The sequence below is a fragment of the Felis catus genome, chromosome F2 (genome assembly GCF_018350175.1).
Source record: "Felis catus isolate Fca126 chromosome F2, F.catus_Fca126_mat1.0, whole genome shotgun sequence".
Taxonomy (NCBI): domain Eukaryota; kingdom Metazoa; phylum Chordata; class Mammalia; order Carnivora; family Felidae; genus Felis; species Felis catus.
This window is the reverse complement of record NC_058385.1, coordinates 72,314,829-72,335,015: the sequence shown is the minus strand read 5'-3', so window position 1 is coordinate 72,335,015 and position 20,187 is coordinate 72,314,829. Positions and strand designations below refer to the sequence as shown.

The window sequence follows — 20,187 nt, the reverse complement described above, 5'->3', positions numbered from 1 at the left end:
CCTACGCCCAGCGCCTGCTCTGGTCTCCAGCTGGGGCTCCCTGTTGGCTAAAACCATCCTGCAGCCAGAGGGGTACGGAGCCCTTACATTAGTCCCTAGAAGTCCATTTTGGGTGCAGTGGGGGAGAGGGGAAAGTGAGGGGCATGTGGTGAAGTAGGATCCAGAATTTGCCTCTATTCCAGAAACTCCGGCTCCCATCTCCTGGAGTTCTTTGAGTCTGTTCTTCGCCTGTGGGTTTCTCCCCGAGGCTGGTCGTGAGACCGGCCGCAGCTGTTTTGAGCTTCGTCTGTACTGTGACATCCAGAGGAAGAGACAAAACGCCTTTTCCAAGACCTCTTCCAGATGACCGAGGAAGAGCTTCCCCAGAAACCTCCAGCTTCAGGTCTCACGGACCCCACTCGGGTCCCCTGCCCCTTCAAACTAATAACTAGCAAATTGCTGGGATGGTTTTAAATCAGTTGGGCCCACGTGTGCGGGAACATGTGCTGCTGGAGAGAAGGGGAGTCCCAAATGAATGCAGGAAGGAGGAAGGTACTGGGCAGAAACCCTCAGGGCCCTTTCTGGGGAATTCCTTGGAATGTGACCGACTGAAGCCCTCGCTCTGTCTGCTCTGCCGCTAACTAGGCCAGAGGCCAGAACGGCAGCGCAAACCAAGGCCTCCTGGAAGCATGAACTTAATGTGGGGCTGATGGGGCCAGGCAGCAGCCGTTTCTAGCTGGTGCTGGCATGCTCACGCCCCCTCGGGAGGGTCTCCTGGCCCCCGTCGTCCCTCCTGTGGCCCACCTCCATAATAACCATTCCAGGGAGCGAGGCCTGACTCCATCAGAGCCAGAGGCCTGAGTCCAACCAGAAGTTGGGGAAATGGGGCCTTTTTGCAGATTTCGCCACAAGAGGCAGAATTTAAAAAACCCACCTGGGGGCGCCTGGGTGGCTCAGTCGGTTAAATGTCCGACTCTTGATTTCAGCTCAGGTCATGACCTCACGGTTACTGCTTTCGAGCCCCGCAGGGGGCTGTGCACTGACCGCCTGGAGCCTGCTTGGGATTCTCTGTCTCTCCTTTCTCTGCCCTCCCCTGCTCACGCTTTTTCTCTCTCTCTCTCAAAATAAATAAACTTAATTAAAAAAAAAAAAAAAAAACAACCACCTATTGTGTGATTCCACTTACATGAAATACCCAGAATAGGCAAATCTGTAGACAGAAGTCACACACGGCCAGGAGCGGGCCGAGGGTAGAATAGGCAACACCTGCTGATGGATATGGGGTTTCTTTTGGGGGGGGGGGTGGAGTTTAGGTCGCATGACTGTTTCCCTAGCGTGTAAAAGGAATCCCCCGTTTCCCATTTTGAGCACTCATACAGAAGTCTTTCTGATGTTTCCGTGTGTGTGTGTGTGTGTGTGTGTGTGTGTGTGTGTGTGTGTGTTTAAGTTTATTTTAAAGGGAGAGAGCGTAAGCTGGGGCGGGGCAGAGAGGAGCGGGGACAGGGGATCTAAAGCAGGCTGTGCCCTGACAGCAGTGAGCCCCATGCGGGGCTTGAACTCACGAACCATGAGGTCATACATTGAGCTGAAGTCTGACGCTTGCCCTTCCACACCACCCCCCACCCCGGTTGTTTTATCTCATTTTGGACGTCTATTCAGTCAATAGGTATTTACTAAGCACCTGTAAAGCATGGTGCATCATCATGTCAGGTGATTTTTTGGTTTTTTTTTTGGTCATGTCAGGTGATTCTGTTATTGTGTTCAGGCTTCCCCACAAACTACCTCTGCCTTCGGGAATGAGATGAAACTTATGAGTCAGGCTCCTCTCTGTAGCCTCACCTGTGCTTCCTTTGTTCCGCCAGACCGTCCTCTCCCTCCTTCAAAGCCATCTTCTTCCAGTAAGCCTTCCTTGATTGAACCTGCCCCTCTGTAACCATTCAGCCGATAGTGCTGTGTGCCTGCTCCTCCTCGAGCCCCTTAACCAGGAGGGCCTTACAAATCAAGACCAAAGATTTAGAGGAAGGTAAGTCATGGTCCCCGTCCTGGAGGAACTTCTAGTACTGAGTGTGGTCACGGAGCAAAGTTAGCCTTTGTGAGTACGTGCAGGTTTTAAGTGTGTTCTTGCAGTTCTGTTTGTGTGGCATTTTGTTCTTATTTTCTAGTCTTGGGTAAACTTACGGAGATTGTAAGTCACTAGAGAGAAAGTGTCAGCCCATCAAAAAGTAGTTATTGTGTTCTTATGCTATGCCCATTATTCATCCAACAGATACGTCATTCATTTGTCCTTGAGGGCTAGAAATTGGAACCCTTGTGCACTATTGGTGGGATCATAAAATGTTTTCTCTGGAAAACAGTCTGCTGGTTCTTCAGAGATTGAAAATGGAATGGCTGTACGATCCGCCAATTCCAAGACTAGGCATATATCCAAAAGAATTAAGAGCAGGATCTCAAAGAGATATTTGCACACCCAGACTTACTATTCAAAACAGCCAAGAGGTGGGAGCCACCCACATGTTCATCCGTGGGTGAGTAGTGGCACCCACACAATGGAATATCAGCCAGCCTTAAAAAGAAAGGAACTTTGGACACCTGCTACACCACGGATGAACCTGGAGGACATTCTGCTAAGTGAGATAAGCCAGTTACAAAAGGAATAATGCTGTATGATTCTGCTTACGTGACGTATCTAAAGTGGCCAAACTCCTAGAGATGGAAAGTGGAATGGTGGCTGCCGGTGGCTGGGGGAAGGAGACATGGGAATTGTTGTCTAATGGGGATAGAGTTTCAGATTTGCAAGATGAAAAATTCCTGGAGATCTGTTGTACAACAATGATTAAGTGGATATACTTAACACTACTGAACTGTACAGTTAAAAGTGGTTAAGATGGTAAATTCTGTGTTATGTAGGTTTTTAAAAAAATGTTTATTTTTGAGAGAGAGAGCATGAGCAGGGGAGGAGCAGAGAGAGAGAGGGACAGAGGGTCCGCAGCGGGCTCTGCGCTGACAGCAGAGAGCCCGGCATGGAGGTTGAACTCAACGAACCATGAGATCATGATCTTGAGTTTGAGCCCTGCATGGGGCTCTGTGCTGACAGCTCGGAGCCTGGAGCCTGCTTCAGATTCTGTGTCTCCCTCTCTCTCTGCCCTTCCCCATGCTCACACTCTGTCTCTCTCTCAAAAATAAATAAACATTAAAAGAAGCAAAAAAGTCTCTCTTCCTGTTCTCTATTTTTCCCCTGTCTGGTTCCCCCATTCCTCCCCCAGAACCTGATGCTCCTCCCCCTCCCACCCCATGCAGCCACTCTGTGTCCTATCATCTGAATCGTTTGTGTGCTTTGCACCCACGTCCGTTTTCACAGGTGCTAACGACCGTTGATTGACTTTTTTGCCTTACACAGCAGGAAGGTGCCCAGCTTGGGTTGGCATGTCGTGGCATCCACTGAACTGTTGTAGGAGTGAACGAATGAATGGCAGAATGGAAGGTAGAGTCGAATATTTATTTCACACTTTTCCAGTATAATGGGCAGTCATCGGATCTTGTCACCTGTGGACTGACAAGTGAGGAATTCACTTCCTTTACCTAGTAGACGTGCAGTTATGCATGGAGTCTGAGCCACACACAGATGGGAGGCTGAGGGCTGGAACCTCACGCAGGGGCAGGCGCACCCGGCTGGATTCTTCGGATAGTCTGAAGGAGATTACTCAGGCCGCTCGTTCCTCAGATTTACCGCCTTCCGAGGACAGTTCTGGGCTTTCCATTAGATGAGATCTGACCAGGTCTTAGATATACTTTCTCTCCTTTGATTCTGAGATACCCTCGGTTGTGACACACATCCCTCGACATCATCTCGGGGTCGGAGGAGACAGAACCTCTGCCATGTTAAGTTGTGTTAATAGTAAGACACGTGTAGGAGCGAGGGGACACTATGGCTGTCACAGGAATGGAAGGAATAAGGTGATTACAAGGACTATTGCTAAGTTGGGTGCTGGGTGGTTGATGCTGATAGGACCTCCTCAGGGGAGTCAGGAGTGCACTTGCACGTGGGTAGGGAGGCTGGTCTAACCAGGTTGTCATAGGTCTTTTTTTAGTCCCCGCATGGGGGAGAAATCCATACAGTGGAGACCTCTCTCCTAAGGCTGCCACTGCTCCGAAGGGCAAGTGGGATTTAAGGGAAAGAAGAATGTTCTGGAATCAGGCAGAGCTAGATTCCGCTTCCAGGCTGTGAAAATTCCAACAAGATGCTCCTCGTGTGTTAGCCTCAGTTCCCTTCCCTGTAAAATGGAGCCATGACAATACCTGTCTCCTGGGGGTGTTATGAAGATGAAAGAAGTTATTGCTTGTGTCGTGTCTGATGCACGTCGGAAACGCCGATATTATTAGCTATGTTATTTTTTCAGTCCCTGTGTAATCTCTTGCCTGCGCCGTAAGCTGGGGACCACAGTGACAGCTGTGCTTCTCACTACTCGGGGCTGCGGGGAGATTCAGCGTAACTGGAGGTGGCAGAAGGTCTGGTGCCCACACAGGGCCTGCGTGGTACCTAGTGAGCACTTAGCAGTGGGGCTCCCGGCGGGGGAGGGGTGAATACCTTCCCTTGCAAAATCCTTTCCATCCTCCAGCTGGGTGAGGCTGGGACCCTGAGGTGCTGCCCCTGGAAGGTGACTCTCAGGCCTTGACTGTGGACAGTGGACAACAGTGTGATGACTGTGTCCGTGGTGCTGGCCTTGCTGAGAGGCTGCTGAGTCGGGACTCTGGGCGCCCTTTCTAGTTGTAGGCGGTTATGATGGTGGCACTTGTCCGTCCCACATCTGCTCTGCTGGCGCTCCCCACATCCTTGTCTGAGGGCCACCCCCGCGAGTATTAGTTCCCTGGCACTTCCGGCCTGGCCCTTGGCGCCTGAGAGCAAGCCCTTGGGCAGAACGTCTCAGATGTTGCTTACAGTAGGATGCACTTGGCCTTTAATGGACTTGTAAACATCAATGCAGCGTGTGTGGTCACATGATAGTCTGCTGCCACCATTTTCTAGAAGTGGCAGAAGTGACGTTTATGGGGGCGACTGAGTGGCTCAAGTCGGTTAAGCATCTGACATTGGCTTAGGTCATGATCTCAAGGTTTGTGAGTTCAAGCCTTGCATCTGCTGTCAGCACAGAGCCTGCTTCGGATCCTCTGTCTCTCTGTCTCTCTGCCCATTCCCCGCTGGTTCTATCTCAAAATAAATAAAAATAAACTTAAAAAAAAAGGAAGTGAAGTTTATTGTCCCAAGTCACACAGCAATTAGGTGGCAGCACCTGTCCTGGAACAGAAGTCTTCCTGCTCCTGAGTCTATCTTCTCTCCTCTGCTTGAAGTCCCCCCCAGTGCTGGGCTGCCCGCAGCGCCCTGTCCCTACACAGCGTGCAGGGATGCAGCCATCCAGACGGCTCCGTGCTCCACAGGCTCCCTGAGAGTAAACACGCAGTTGTTTGAAAGGACCTCGATCACACTCTTAAGACAGCTGGTAGCACAACAAAACCCCAGCACCCACACATTCCGCACTTGCTGTTCTTCCCGGGGGACCCTGAAGGCAGTGTGTCCTTTGCTTTAGGCACAGGCTGAGGTCAGCCTGCTTTTGCCAGGGTGGGGAGTGGGTCATGTGGCAAGTGAGTGAGCCTAGCGGGCCGCCCAGTGCTTCCAAGGGGACTTAGTGGTTCTCTCCTTGGCTCACTGAAGCTGTGTGTCTGGTGTTCATTTATTTTCAGATTGACAGAGTTTTCAGGATGCAACTTTTTAAACTGGTGAGGATTGTTACTTATTGTGATGTGTAGGCTCCCATGGTACCCAGTACTTTGCCTTTTTGTCATCACACCTGGGGTTATTTGATTAATGTGTCATTCTCTTAAACAAGGGCCCTAAGCAGAGACCATGGCTGTTGCTAACCGTCATTATCTCCTTGACATTTAGCGTAACACTTGTTTTTTCAGTAAATGAGTAGATGAGTGGATGGATGCATTTCTCCAACGGATGAGTGTCATTACAGGAAGCTCTGGCCAGTGGGAAAGAGTATCTGGTAGGCACCTAATAACATGTGTGAGGCAGGTGCTGTGACATTGTGTGAGACTGCTTAGGAGCGGTCATGGCATCTCTTGTTTCTGTCCCTGTCCCACCCGCCCCCGACTGGACGGTGAGCCCAGCCAGCCCCGACTTGGCCTCCTCACTTACATAGGATGTAAGATCCCTGGTCACAGTCATCATGAATTTATAATCCAACAAGACAGTGATTCTATCTAGTCTTTTGGATCGTGGGTCCTTCACTGACCTTCTTTGGAGAGGAGAGACCCAAGCCATCTCTGATTGTTGTCTTAGCCAGCAAGTGAGGCAGAGGGAGGGCGTCCAGGCTAAGGTTCGTAGATGTTAGCACCTCAGTCTTTCTTGGCTTTCTTGGGGGTGGACTTCCATAGAGTCTCATCTGCTTCCTTCTGTATCATACTTGATTGGATAGTCCTGGGCAGAGAGAGTCATTAGGAGCGGCCCATCCCAACCACTGGCTGGCAGGCAGTGGGAGGACAGATGAAGAGAAACAGCAAAGAGTCCAGAGTTACATGGCATTGGTATGGAATGCCCATGGCCGACTCAAGACGACCTCAGCATTCACCAGTTCACTGTACAACAATCGCTGGAGAAGAGGTTTGACTTACCTGTTTTAAACAATCAGGAAATAATAATGGGGGTATAGTCAGTCTCAATTTGTACGGTTCCTGTAGCATAGTGAGGAAAACCCTGAGCTTTTGAGGTCAAGCCATTCCAGGTTTGAATCCTGAACCGGCCACCGCCAAGTAGCCGTGTGACCACATGTTACCTAACTTCCGTGAGCCTCAGTTTTCTTATCTGTAAAATGCAGACGATTTCAGTTCCTTGCAGGATTAGGGTGAGGATTGAGTGAGGGGCCAACGTGCTGTGCCGGGAGGGGTCTGGTGCGTAGAAAGTGCCCAGTAGGGCTCACTGTTGCTGCTGTTACCTGCTGTGAGAGTTCAAGATGGCTGGATTGTTGAGGAAGGCTCTTGGAAGAGAGGGGATTTCAAATGGGACTGGACAAATTGGGCTTCCAATAGATAAGAGGAAGATTGACATAAATAATATGTATTCAGGCTATTTTCTCTAGCTCCTTGATTTTCTAACTTACAACTTCCACAGACCAGGACTCACATCAGTAAATAGGCAAAGTGTTTGCCATGATGTTACGGGAAAAAAAGACATTGTCCCAGCTGTAGCCAGCTGCGGATGACTCAAAGTTCATCATATCCTCTCTAAAAGGATACACATCCCAACATCCGTGAAGTCGCTTCTGTTGAATAAAACTCAACACCGATTTGGGGCCTGGCCGTAAAGAGGGGTTTATGTACCAAGTGACACGCGGGAATCGCTGTCCCGATTGACATACCGTAAGTCACAGGATAGAATTTCAATAGAAGAAGCAGAAACACGGGTGGATAAAAGACGTGATGCTCGCTGGCGATGAATTCTGGTTCACGCTCTCAATCTCCCGTCACTGGTGGCCGCGGGAAATGAGAGGTTGTAAAGAAGGGCATGGGGTTGGTACCACACGTTCGCTTACTCTGACATGTAAGTATTGAGCGCCTATTTACAGGTGCTGTGTGTCTCCTCCTTGTATCTTCGAGCCCAACCCGGAAGGCACTGCAGGCCAGTGCGGATTTCCCTGGAAGGCTTCCTACCCTCAGCCTCAGGTCACACCCTGGCTGTGCGGGGCCAAGAGGTGGGAGTTGTGCCGAAATGCTCCAGTTCCCCTACCCCAGCATGGTGGTCTTGTGCTGTGTTCTCCACCTGTGTCACAGGGGCCCCCGTGGGACTGAGCTCCAGGTGCCTGAGCGGGAACCTGCATAGCTTTGGACAAGTTCGTTAACCTCTGAGTTTCACCTTCTTGTAGGCTGGCCGTAAGGATCAAGCGAGACCGTGATATCGCTACCACCACTGTTCGTTCCCATTTATTCATCAGATGCTGGGAACTGAGCATTTTGCTCAGTGCTTTAACTGCATTTCCTCACTGATTCTCATGGCGACTGTATGACATAGGGACTTTAATGACCCCGATTTTAAAAGGAAACCATCGGGGCACCTGGGTGGCTCAGTCAGTCAGTCAAGCGTCCGACTTCAGCTCAGGTCGCTATCTCACGGTTTGTGGGTTCGAGCCCCGCGTCGGGCTCTGTGCTGCCAGTGCGGAGCCTGCTTGGGATTCTCTCTCTCCCTCTCTCTCTCTCTGCCCCTCCCCTCCTCAAACATAAACAAATAAATGTTTTAAAATAAATAAATAAGTAAGTAAGTAAGTAAGTAAGTAAAAGAAAACTGTAGTATGAGAAGTTAAGTAACTCTTCAAAGAGCCACATTCTGGATTCTAACACAGATGCATTTGTTTTAAGGGCCAACTTTTAATAATAAGCAAAGCTATTACAGTATAGCATCCAGCAAAGAAGCTGCTGCTATTTATTATTATTATTATTATTATTATTATTATTATTATTATTAGCAAATGCCTAGCAAATACTAGGCTCTGTCTATTCATTGAATTATAAAATAATGAATAAATGAATGTGTATTGCTTGACATCATGAACTCTCTTTTGCCCTCGGCTCTGACTTCAGGCAGTAAGAACAGTCTCGGGCACATAGTAGGTACAAAAGCAGATAGTTGTTGAATGACTGGTGGAATGAACGAATGCAAAGGGCAATTTTTTTAAATTACTGGTAGTTCCCTGGTTCCGAGGAAATCGTTAGTTGAAAGGCATTGTTTCATTCTTACAAAAACCAATCCCAGAAAGGAAATAGCCTTAAAGTGCCAACAGTATTTATCTCTTGGTGTTAGGATGACACCAGATTTTACTTTTGTGCCTTAGTATTTTTCGTGATGGACCTGGATTACTTTTACCAATAGAAAACATCTCTGTTTGAGAAGCAAACGAAACAGCCTCAGAACGTAAACAGGTCTAAAAGCCATGTGGGCGAGATACTGACCTACACGCAGCTGCTAACCTGCCCTGAGTGGTTTCCAAGTGGGGCAACAGGATGTCAGCTGACTTGGGGGCCACACCTCACACAGTTCTGTCACACGCCATCTCTCTGGAGTTTCACACCAGCCTAGCGACGTGGGCTGGGTGTGGACTAGTGGCCTCCTGTCACAAACAAGGGGCCTGAGAGCCACAGAGGCTCACTGACCAGGATGAGGCTCCGCTCGGGTAGAGCTGGACTGGAATTTGGGGAGATTGGACTTGAAGCCCAGTGGCCACCTGCTATAGCCCAGCAGCCTCTCCTGAAGACCCATCAAAGGACATGGGACAAGAGTGGAGGTGGGTCGGTGGACCGAGGGCTCATGTGGTGTGTCTTTGAGCATCTGTGAGACCCTTTTGGGGAAGAGAAGCCTGGCTTGGACTTTTTGAGTCCGAAAACCTGGGTTGGAATCCCAGTTCTGCCACACACTGTGTTGGACACATCGTTTCACATCTCGGAGCCTCAACTTTCTCACCTGTAAAGGTGGCCCAGTGCTGTCTACCTTCCAGGATTATTGTGAGGGTCACATTGGCACCAAGTAGGTGTTCTGTAAGTAGGTATTCTTTGCCGGCCGCCTCTGCTGTCCATGTACATGGCCTTCATTTTTTCCAACCCGTATTGATACTTGACAGGGTCCATAAATTAGCATTTCCATTTGTATTAGTCGGTTTAAAAAAACCCCAGCAACTCAGAACTGCAGTGACTGGCTTGACAACAGATCTTCGTATTCAAGCTCATGGCTCTGTGACTGGTCTGATCTAGGCCGGGCTCAGCTGGCTCAGGGTGGCCTTCTGGTTGGGTTCAGATCTGCTCTGCATGTTACCAATCTGGGGTCCAGACTGAGAGGTGGTAGCTAACGACGTCTGGGGAGATGTAGTCCTCCCACGGCACATCACAAGGGTGTAGGAGGCATGGACCTGGGACCACACACTCCCTGCCACTTGCATCCATCCACATGCCATTGCTTAAATAAGGCCGTGGTCCAGTCCAGGGTCCGGTGGGGAGGAGGAATAAACACCCCCGACCCTAGTGGGAAGTGGTACAAAGTCACATGACCAAGGGCACACATGTGTAACAGATTCAGGGTGGGAATGAAGAAGTAGGAGCAGTGACTCAGTCGTACAGTGTTGCAGCCTCCGCACTCGGGGGTGGGGGGGGGGATCGAGGAAAGCAAAGGAACAGCAGGTTGAGGACCGGGCTGGGAGGGGCACTGACGACTCATGCAAGTAACAGGGCCTGAGTTGTGTGCAGTGAGGTTGGGATTGGGAGGGGAGCAGTCCACGAAGGTCTCCGATTCGGAGCAAAAGCAGGTTATTTCCTCTTACTCGTATACCACTCTGTTTTGGGAACTATAGCTTTTGTAGTAGGTTTTGAAATCGGGAAATAGGAGTCCTTCAACATTGCCCTTCTTTTTAAGGATCGCTTTGGCTTTCCCGAACACATGGCATTTCGGGTAAGACTGGCAATTCTCCATCCAATTTAAATGTCTAATTCAAGGTTCGGGAAGATTCAGTCAATCATTATTGGCATTTTAGCTTGAAGGAAGTGGCTTGATCATTTATGCCACAAATATCTATTAATATTGTGGTGAGCACTGTGTAATTGGTGCTGGGGACACATCGATGAGGAAATCCTAACACACTCTTTTTTTTTATTTTTCATTTTAAAATGTTTATTTCTTTTTCTTTTTTTTTAATTTTTTATATGAAATTTAGTACCAAATTGGCTTCCATACAATGTTTATTTATTTTTGAGAGAGAGACAGAGTGTGAGCGGGCAGGTAGCAAGAGAGGGAGACACAGAATCGGAAGCAGGCTCCAGGCTCCGAGCTGTCAGCCCAGAGCCCGACGCGGGGCTTGAACCCACGAACCGTGAGATTACGACCCATGCCGAAGTCGGACGCTTAACCAACTGAGCCACCCAGGCGTCCCCCCGCCCCCACCAACACACTCTTTATGCTCATATAGCTTATAATTGAATCCAGTCAACAGATGTTAGTATTCACACTAATGAATGCATAATTATGAATGAAAACTGAAATACATTCCATGATCTAATCTGGAGGAGCAAGAAGAATTTCCCTGAAGAAGTAAGGTTTCAGGAAGTACAGGAGTTAACTAGGCAAAGATGGTAAGTGAGGAAGCCTTGCAGGCAGAGGGAGTAGCATGAGCAAAAGACTTGAAACGGAAGGACCTTGGCACGTCCCAGAATCTGAAAGAAGATTTCTCTATAGCAGTGAGTTTGAGCGGACAAGATGAGGCCAGAGAGACGGACGAGAGGGAGCCCATGTTACATGATTTCGGTTTTATCCTAAAGCACTAAGGAACCATTGAAGAATGTTAAGCTGGGGTGGAGAGCTGGGGAGTGATGTCATCAGACTGGTGTTTAAAATTTTTCGTTCTGCTCCTCAGTCAATCATAAGGCATAGAGCTTATTTGGATCTGGATTTTAAAAAACAATTGTTTGAAAAAACCATTTTGACATTTATGGGACTATTAGAAATCTGAAAATTGGGTATTTGGTGAGGACAAGGAATTAAATAATTTTTTTTAGGTGTGGCGATGGTATTTCAATGATATTTGTGTAAAAGACCTGGTCTTGCAGATGCATGCTGTTCTATTTGTGACTGAAATGGTGAGATTATTTGCTTGGAAATAATAGCGTGGGGAGAGGGAGGATTGGTTGTGAGTTGATGGTGGTCGGGGCTGGGTGGTAGGTGCACGGCTGTTCCGGATATTCTCTGTTTTTGTGTCTGCAAAGTTCTCTACAGTAAAAGGTTAAAAAAAAAAAAACCCATGGAGATGATTCTGGCTTCAGTGTGGGGGGGACCAGATTACAGGGGGAGAAGTGGGGATGAGAGGAGACCAGGAAGGAGGCAGTTGTAGGCACCCAGGTGGGAATGGTGGAGGCTTGGTCCCAGGCTGTGTTGTGAGCATGTGGGGGGAGAAAGAGAGAGAGAGAGAGAGAGAGAGGGAGAGAGAGAGACCGAGAGAGAGAGACCGAGAGATCTTTAGGAAGAGATCTTTAGGAAGTAAATGAGACAGGACTGGGGATGGATTAGGAAGACGGTGGGTCAAGAGTGTCCCCAGGTCCTGGCCCCAGTGGAGGTGCCACTCTGAGCTAGGGATCCCTGGAGAAGGACCCAGCAGGTGTCTTGGCTCATCTTGTTTTCACTCCCTACCTCTATTTCTCCTCCATTCTGCAAATATTGAAGCTGTTCCCTTACGTAACACCTTTTATCCCAGACTTCCTGTGCTCTGTGCACTCAGCAATTAAGCTTTGGTATGCATGCATTAATTAAAATCCTCTCTCAGGTTCAGAGGGGCTGTCCTGAAATATGTATATTCATATGGCTGTACCTCCTCCCTGGGCTGGTTCCCTGGGCTGGGGGAACACCTCCACGTTCCCCGTGGGCACAGAGCTGCTTGGGTCTGTCTGTCGCACCTGTGAGCACGCTTTGATTTCATGTTTAGAGAAATTAATGACTTGTAAATTGCTCTCCGCTGTAGAGCTAGAAATAGAACACACGAAGGCTCCCTGAGCATTCGCACAGATCCAAGGATGGCGATACCAGCTCCAAAGTGGATCGCCGAAACAGTGGTTTGCTGGCTCTTTTCCTTCCCGTTCCTGGACGGCCACTCGGTGGTGTAGGAACATTCCTAACAAGGATGCCAGCCTCCAAATGAAATCGCGTGTTGGTCTGAGACCATGTCTTCTGCCCGGTCCCGCTGGATGACGCTTGTCCCCTTTTCTCCTGCCCCCGTCCAGGTAATTTTCTGATGTGACGGCTGAGACATGAGATCTTCAGCCTCCAGGCTCTCCAGTTTTTCGTCGAGAGATTCGCTATGGAATCGGTGAGTGGCCTCAGCCCATCCTGTCTAGAGTGCACAGCCTGGGAGATGCGGAGGGATTCTTGGGGCGGGGGTTGAAATGCGAAATTTGATCGAACTGCAGACGAGAATCTGACAGAGACACGGTGGGTGTGAATATTAGTGGCAAACAAATGTGTGGCGTTTATAAGGCGGTAGGCTTTTCAGAGTGCTTGCTGCCACATCACCTGTGTCCTTTGTGCAGAAGGAAATGTCAGGGTGGTGGTACCGGATGAAGTCAGGAATAATAGTAACAAGGATGACGCTTGTCAGGGATAGGTGCTATTTTCAGCCGAGCGACTCTTAGAAACATCGTTCAGTCCACCCAGTAATCCCACCAGGTAGGAATTGCTACATTCATTTTACAAGGTAAAGAATGTGCCCAGCTGGATTTGAAGTCAGTTTTTCCTGATTCCGGGTCTCCTGCCTTTTTCCTCTCTGCCATGTTGCCTCTTGGTGGAGGTATGATTTGCCCCATTTTGCAGCTGGAAATACTGAGGCCTGGTGTAGGGGCATGCGATGGAATCCGAGGCATCTGGCCTCAGTGGGTGGAAGTTTGTGTTAAAGGATGATAAAAAATTAGAGTGGACAAGAAGAGGCAGAGACGAGTCATAGAGTCTGAGAATCTTAAAGTTGCCAGGGTCACGTGACGCAGGATGGGTCTGCTGTGACTGGTGTTTCCCAGAAACCAGCTTGGTGTGGTGGAAAGAGCATGGGTGCTGGAGGGAGTGGTGGAATTCTGGCTTTGCCACCAACTTGCTGTGTGACCTCAGGCAAATCACTGACCTTCTCTGTTTCTTTCATCTCTGAAAGGGAAATCATCATATTTATGTTTTATATTTTTGCATGCAGGTTAGAAAAAACTAGACAATAACGTGACTTGCGTACAGGAGGCACATATAGAGCGTCGTAATTATTTCAATTTTTAGGATAAAAATAGTTTTTAAGTATAAGACAAGCAAAAGTGTCCTGAACGGGTGAGAGAGACTGGAGGCAGGGAGACCAACCTGAGGGGCTTCAGTGTGACCCCAACATGAATTGACAAGGAACTGTTCCTACCTTCCAGGGTTAATGAGGCTTTGTATGCTTATGTTCACAGTTTATCTGTTGGGGGGGATACACAAAGTCATGTTTCATTTTGTTTTGTTTTTAAGTCAAGAGTCCAACACAAAAGTGATAGTTTTGCAGGGGTCTTTTCAGGTGATATTAATTATAATTGCAAGGATTATTGAGGATTAGGTTTTGCTATGAATCCTGTAAAATCTAAATGAACATTGGCTTAAAGAAGATATTAGGTATATTTCTCCCTTACCTGAAAGTTCAGACACAAGACGTGCAGAGCTGCTATGGCAGTCTGCGTGCCAGCCGGGCATTTGCTCTTTTTTCTCTGCCATGTGGGCCTTCATTCCCAAGTCACCTCATGGTCCATTGTAGCTGCTGCTGCTCAGGACATCATATCTGTCAGCAGGAAGAAGGCAAGAGAAGAAGAAAGGCAGGCTCTCTCCATTTAAGGATGCTTCTGGGTAATGCATCTGCTGCTTCTGCTTATATTCTGTTGGCTGGAATTTAGGCTCTGCACAGCTGCAAGGAAGGCTGGGAAATGCGGTCTTTATTCTACGAGACCACGTGCTTGCCAAAATGGAGAGTTGTTCCTTGTACACAAAGCAGAGAACCTTAGAGGACAAACCTTTCTTTGCCAAGCAAAGAGTTACGGAAAGATTGCTTTTAAGAGGAGAGGCTCGGGGGCACCTGGGTGGCTCAGTCGGTTAAGAGTCTGACTCTTGATTTCGGCTCAGGTCACGATCTCCCGGTTTGTGAGTTCGAGCCCCTCGTCGGGTTCTGCACTGACAGTGCGGAGCTTGCTTGGGATTCTCTGTCTCCCTCTATCTCTCTGCCCCTCCCCTGCTCACTCACTCACTCACTCACTCACTCACTAAATAAATAAATAAGTAGAAGGAAGGAAGGAAGAAAAGAAGGAAGAGTGAAAGAGACAGAGAAAGAAAGAGGAGAGGCTCTGTGGCCAGATTGCTGGTGTTTGAACCCTGGATCCATGGATCCCTGGATCCGTAGTTAACGTGACCTTGGGAAAGTCACTTAACCTTTCAGGGCTTCAGTGAAATGATACTTTGTGCATCTTTATAAGGGTGGCTTCGAGCGAGCGTTAGAGGAGTTAAGGTAGAGCACTTGGAACAGTGCCTGGAACGTTCGTAATTGCTGTCGAAGCGTTAGCTATTCCTGCTCCTGTCGCTTCTGCTGTTAACACTACGGCTTCTGTTACCGCCATTACTCCTCTCCTGTTACCACCACTGCTTTCACAGTCACCGATCCTGCCGCTCCTACTGTTACAACCCCCTGTCCTGACTCCCTCTCCTGTTACTTCTGCTGCCCTGGCTGCTGCTGGTACCGTGGCCATCACTACTTCCACGACTTCGAGCGTGAGCGCTGTACCTCTGTGGTCGGCCGGGCACCGTACCCACGTTCTAAACACAGCGCGGCAAGCCTCGTTTTCCCAACGTGAAGCAAAGAGTCAGCAAGGATAGGTAACTCAGGAGGTGCCCTGCAGCTGGCAGGGGCGCGGCTTACCCCTGGGTGGTGAGGGTAGCGGCGGGAAGGGAGCCCGAGGCCTGCTCCTGAGGTTCCGCGGATGTTCCGTTTCCCCGCCTTGGGTGCTGGTGACACAGGTGTAAAAATTCCTTGGATGGCACACCTATGACACAGGTAATGAGAAAAAAAATTTTTTTAATGTGATTGTTTATTTTAGAGAGAGAGCAGGGGAGGGACAGAGAAGGACGGAGAGAGAGAATCCCAAGCAGGCTCTGTGCTGTCAGCGCAGAGCCCGATGCAGGGCCTGAACCCACGAACCGTGGGATCGTGACCTGAGCCGAAACCAAGAGTCGGACGCTTAACCGACGGAGCCACCCAGGTGCCCCTGTGACACAAATAATTATATGTATTTATGTTATACTTCAATGGAAGCACATCATGGGGCACACAGAGCGTGAGCGAAACCCACACCTGCCTGGTTGGCTCTCTTAACTGTAAGCTGCTACCTTTGTTTCTTCTTGTTCGTGTGTTGGCTCTTTTTTATGATGTGCGCCTCTACTGCTTATTATCTAGGTGCCAGGGGCCTGGGCCAGAGCGCCTGGGGATACGAAGGAGCAAGCAGCAGGCATGGCCAGTTCTCGTGGGGCTTTCTGTTCAGAAGCAAAGCAAAGGGCTAAATGCCATGCAGATCAACTGCCCCAGGGTTAGGCTCCGCGTGCGACCCCCCTGGGGCCGCAGGAGGGCGTGCAAACTAGTCCAGCCACACACAGGGTCTGTGTCTGCTAAGATAACGTAGGTGTCCCCCTCAACCGCCTCCTCCGACAGGCAGGAGAGATCCAGCATCTGGGGGGGAGCCGATCACGTGAGGGCGACATCCGGTAGCAGAAAGCTGGTTCCTCCCTTGCCTGTTAACCACCACTGAGAAGGGGTCAGCTCTGCTTTTTTTGTGTTTGTCACTCTGACGATTGCTATGCTACGCTTGGTGTCCGTGGAGCAGAGGAGGGTCGGAGCTGGGAGTTCAGGAGACAAGAACGGGGATCCCACGGGAGCAGAGATTCTCTACATGCGTTGAGGCCTAAGTCCAGCGACCTCATACTTGGTCTGGTGGGTGATTAATGTGAACGCATGTGTGAACGAATGGCTGAAATCGCACCTCGCCACGGTGTTATTGCCACTCCTGGGAAAGCTCAGGTCCGGGGGAGTGAAGAGTAAACGTGGTTCCTTTTTCTCACCCCACATACCACCAGGAGAGCAGTTGGAAGCAGAACTGAATTCTGAGCCAGCAGTAGGAATCAGGGTTTTCCTCCGGATGTGGAAAGTAACCAGCCGAAACTTGAGACCCTCCGTTAGGAGGTTTACCAAGCCCCAGAGAAACCTTCGTGACCTCCCCCACCCCCGCCTGCCTTTGCTTCTCCAAAGGGTCAAGGCGGACGCCCCGTTGTTATCATGCTGCCAGCTGTCAACCCAAATTGAATTTCCCTGAGCCTGGTTGATGTCCCTTTTTGGCCACAGGGCAGGGGTCAGGAATGAAGGCTGTGCATGGACGGGAAATGTGTCCCTCGGGCTGAACGCAGAAGCGTTGACCTCTCAACTCTGAGCTGCATTTCTAACATTGTTGGGAGGGTTGGAAAGCCTTACGATTTCTGGATGTGAAAGAAAAAGAAATGTGTTTTGGAAAAACCGCATTCGAGTTCCACTGTGAAAGCCCTTTCAGTATCATTGAGGCTGCTCACAAGTCACTGGGTTATTGCATGGCATTGGCCATTCCTTGGTTAGATACCTAAAGGGAAGGAGGTTTCACCTGGATGAGGGTTTGGGAAATTGTGTTTCTGATCTTGATGGTCTCCCTCCCTCTCTTCACCCCCCACCCCGGTTCAAATATATTAAGCAGCTACTGTGTGCCAGGCCCCCTGATGAATCCCTGGGAAACAGACGAATAAGATCCCCTGCAAAGCCTCCCTGAGCTTCTCATTCATTCACTTAAAAAAAATTCATTCTGCAATGTTTATTGAGCACCTAATTTGCTCTGGTCTCTTGTCAAGATTAAAGATACAGTTCCTTCTCCGAGCGTGTTTGTACTTTATTAGTTTCTTCACTTGCTCACTCAGACACATTGTCAGCACCCTACTACGTGCCAGGGAGTTGGCTTCAGTTCCTGGGACCCCGAGATGAACAAAATACCGCTTCTGTCTTGCTAGAGCTGGAAGGCCAGGCAGTGTTGAATTCATCTCTAGGGCTGCTCTAACAACATACTCCAAACTTGGTGGTTAAGACAAGAGAAGTTTATTGTGTTGCAAAAAAAAAAAAAAAAAAAAAAGAAGAAAGAAAGAAATTTATGGACACCGGTCACCTTGGAATAAGGGCCTGCCCTACTCAGGTGTGACCTCATCTTAATTTATGTCTTTTTTTTTTTTTTCTTTAACGTTTATTTATTTTTGGGACAGAGAGAGACAGAGCATGAACGGGGGAGGGGCAGAGAGAGAGGGAGACACAGAATCGGAAACAGGCTCCAGGCTCCGAGCCATCAGCCCAGAGCCCGACGCGGGGCTCGAACTCACGGACCGCGAGATCGTGACCTGGCTGAAGTCGGACGCTTAACCGACTGCGCCACCCAGGCGCCCCTTAATTTATGTCTTAATTGCATCTGCAAGGACCAAGTTTTTAAGTAAACTCACATTCATGGATACAGGCTCCAGGACATCAACATTTGGAGGGGGGGTGGGGTACACAATTCAGCATGTCTCAACTATATACAATGATGCAAAGCCCGTACCAGAGCCTCTGGAGTGAGTGTGATCATCTTCCCTTCCTTCCTTCACTTTCTCTCTGCATCGAGAAGGTACGCACCCTCGAGGTCAGAGACTGTGGCCCTGAGCGAGCGATTCTGGATTTTGTGCCAGGGAAGTGAAGCGGACGGTTTCATGGCGCACTTCCAGAGAGAGTCTGCTGTGGTCTGAGTGATGGGCAGGGCTCTTTCCCGCCACTGTCATTTGTTTTTGTTTCTTGGGGTGGTTGATTGAGGGTGTCATGGGGACGCCTGCCTTGACCGGAAGGCCTGGCTTGGTGGTTAGAACTGTGGCCTCCTATCCTGGTTCAGCTCTTGCTGGTTTTGTGAACCTGGGTGCATTTGTTCACCTTTCTCTGTTTCAGGCAGCCTGTCTGTACCTCACCCTACGGGTCTTGTGAGGGCCAGGGGGGATCGGATCTATAAAGCGTTCACAAGAGCACCTGGCCCATCGTAGCTGTTTGGTGCTCATTGGTGAGGACTGTGCCAAGGAATATGGCCCATCCAGGAGAGACGGCTTGCCCAACTCATTCTCACATTCCCCTCGAAGGAGACTTTTGTTCAGTACTTACTTATTAAAAAATTTTGTTTCATGTTTATTTATGTATTTTGAGAGAGAGAAAGAGCTCAAGTAGGGAAGGGGCAGAGAGAGAAAGAGAAAGAGAAAAAGAGAAAGAGTGAGAGGAAGAGAAAGAGAAAATCTCAAGCAGGCTCCGCACTGTCAGTGCAGAGTCTGACTCAGGACTGAAACTTGTAAGCTGTGACATCTTGACCTGAGCCGAAATCAAGAGTCAGGAGCTTAACCGACTGAGCCACCCAGGCGCCCCCTTTGGTTCACTATTTAATGCCACTCACCGTCTGAACATTTCCGCGTACTCTTTCCTGAGGAAAGGCTTTTGGAAATACAGAAAATATCCCCGCCTCCACCCCAGCACGAAGATGTGCATTTAAAATGGTAAACAGTTGTAAACAAGATAAAAGCCTGCCCTACAAGGAGGATTCAACAAATTAGAACAAAATGATAAAAAAAAAAAAAAAAAATTAGGGTAAAATACTGAAAAACAATGTAGTCATTAAAAAAGAAGATTATGATTACTTTTCTAAAGTTATGAAATGTTTGTAATCTAAATGTTACATAAAAAAAAAAAAAGTTTTAGGGCACCTGGGTGGCTCGGTCCATTAAGCATCTGACTCTTGATTTCAGCTCAGGACATGATTTTTTGGTTTGTGAGTTTGGGCCCCACGTTGGGCTTTGTGCTGACAGCACAGAGCCTGCTGGGTTTCTCTGTCTCCCTCTCTCTCTCCCTCTCCCCTGCTCTGTCTCTCTCTCTGTCTCTGTCTCTCTCAAAATAAACAACATTAAAATTTTTTTTTAAAGGAAATAATTATTTTTTAAAAAGTTTAATTTTTTGAGGCAGTGAGTTAATTTCTCTGTGCTTCGGTTTTCTCATCTGTAAGATGGAGACAGGTCACAGTACCTTCCTGACCTAGGACTGAGGATTAAGTGGGACAATACACAGGAAGCACGTGATGGGCCCCTGGCACGTATTAGGCGCCCGCCAACTGCTAATTGTTGTCTTTTATTTATCATTTGGTTTAAATCCTGTGCAAAATGTTCTTAGTAAAATATTTAGAATCAGTAACACAGATGAAACGCACGCATTGTCTCTTTCAGATACTTAGTCAAAGGGGCTGCGTCCTATCACTCAGCAAATGGGGAGCAGACCCTGTGTCAAGCACTCTTAGCCCACGGTGCGGTAGGTCTCTGTCTAGGGCTGTGATCAGAATCCCTTTCGAGGGCTTTTAAAAGAATACAGATGCTTGGGGATGCCGACTTAATAGATGTGTGGTAGACCCCAGGCATCTGCAGTCTTAAAAAAAGTTCCACGGGTGATTTTGATGCTCAGGGTTGAGATAAGGCACAATCACTCCCCTCGAGAAGTTTGCAAACCAGATGGGAAGATGGGAACAGCGGGTGCA

The 20,187-nt window shown here is 48.8% G+C and overlaps 1 protein-coding gene across 8 annotated transcripts in view; it reads left to right on the top strand.

Moving 5' to 3' along the window:
* ASAP1 (ArfGAP with SH3 domain, ankyrin repeat and PH domain 1) overlaps positions 1–20,187 on the top strand; it is a 348,338-nt gene that overhangs the window by 22,026 nt on the left and 306,125 nt on the right. For all 8 annotated transcript variants that reach the window (XM_045049608.1, XM_045049607.1, XM_045049610.1 and 5 more), the window contains exon 2: positions 12,778–12,863. In XM_045049608.1, the coding sequence (XP_044905543.1) occupies positions 12,805–12,863 (59 nt within the window). In that variant the 5' untranslated portion in view covers positions 12,778–12,804. The remainder of the gene's footprint in view (positions 1–12,777; positions 12,864–20,187) is intronic.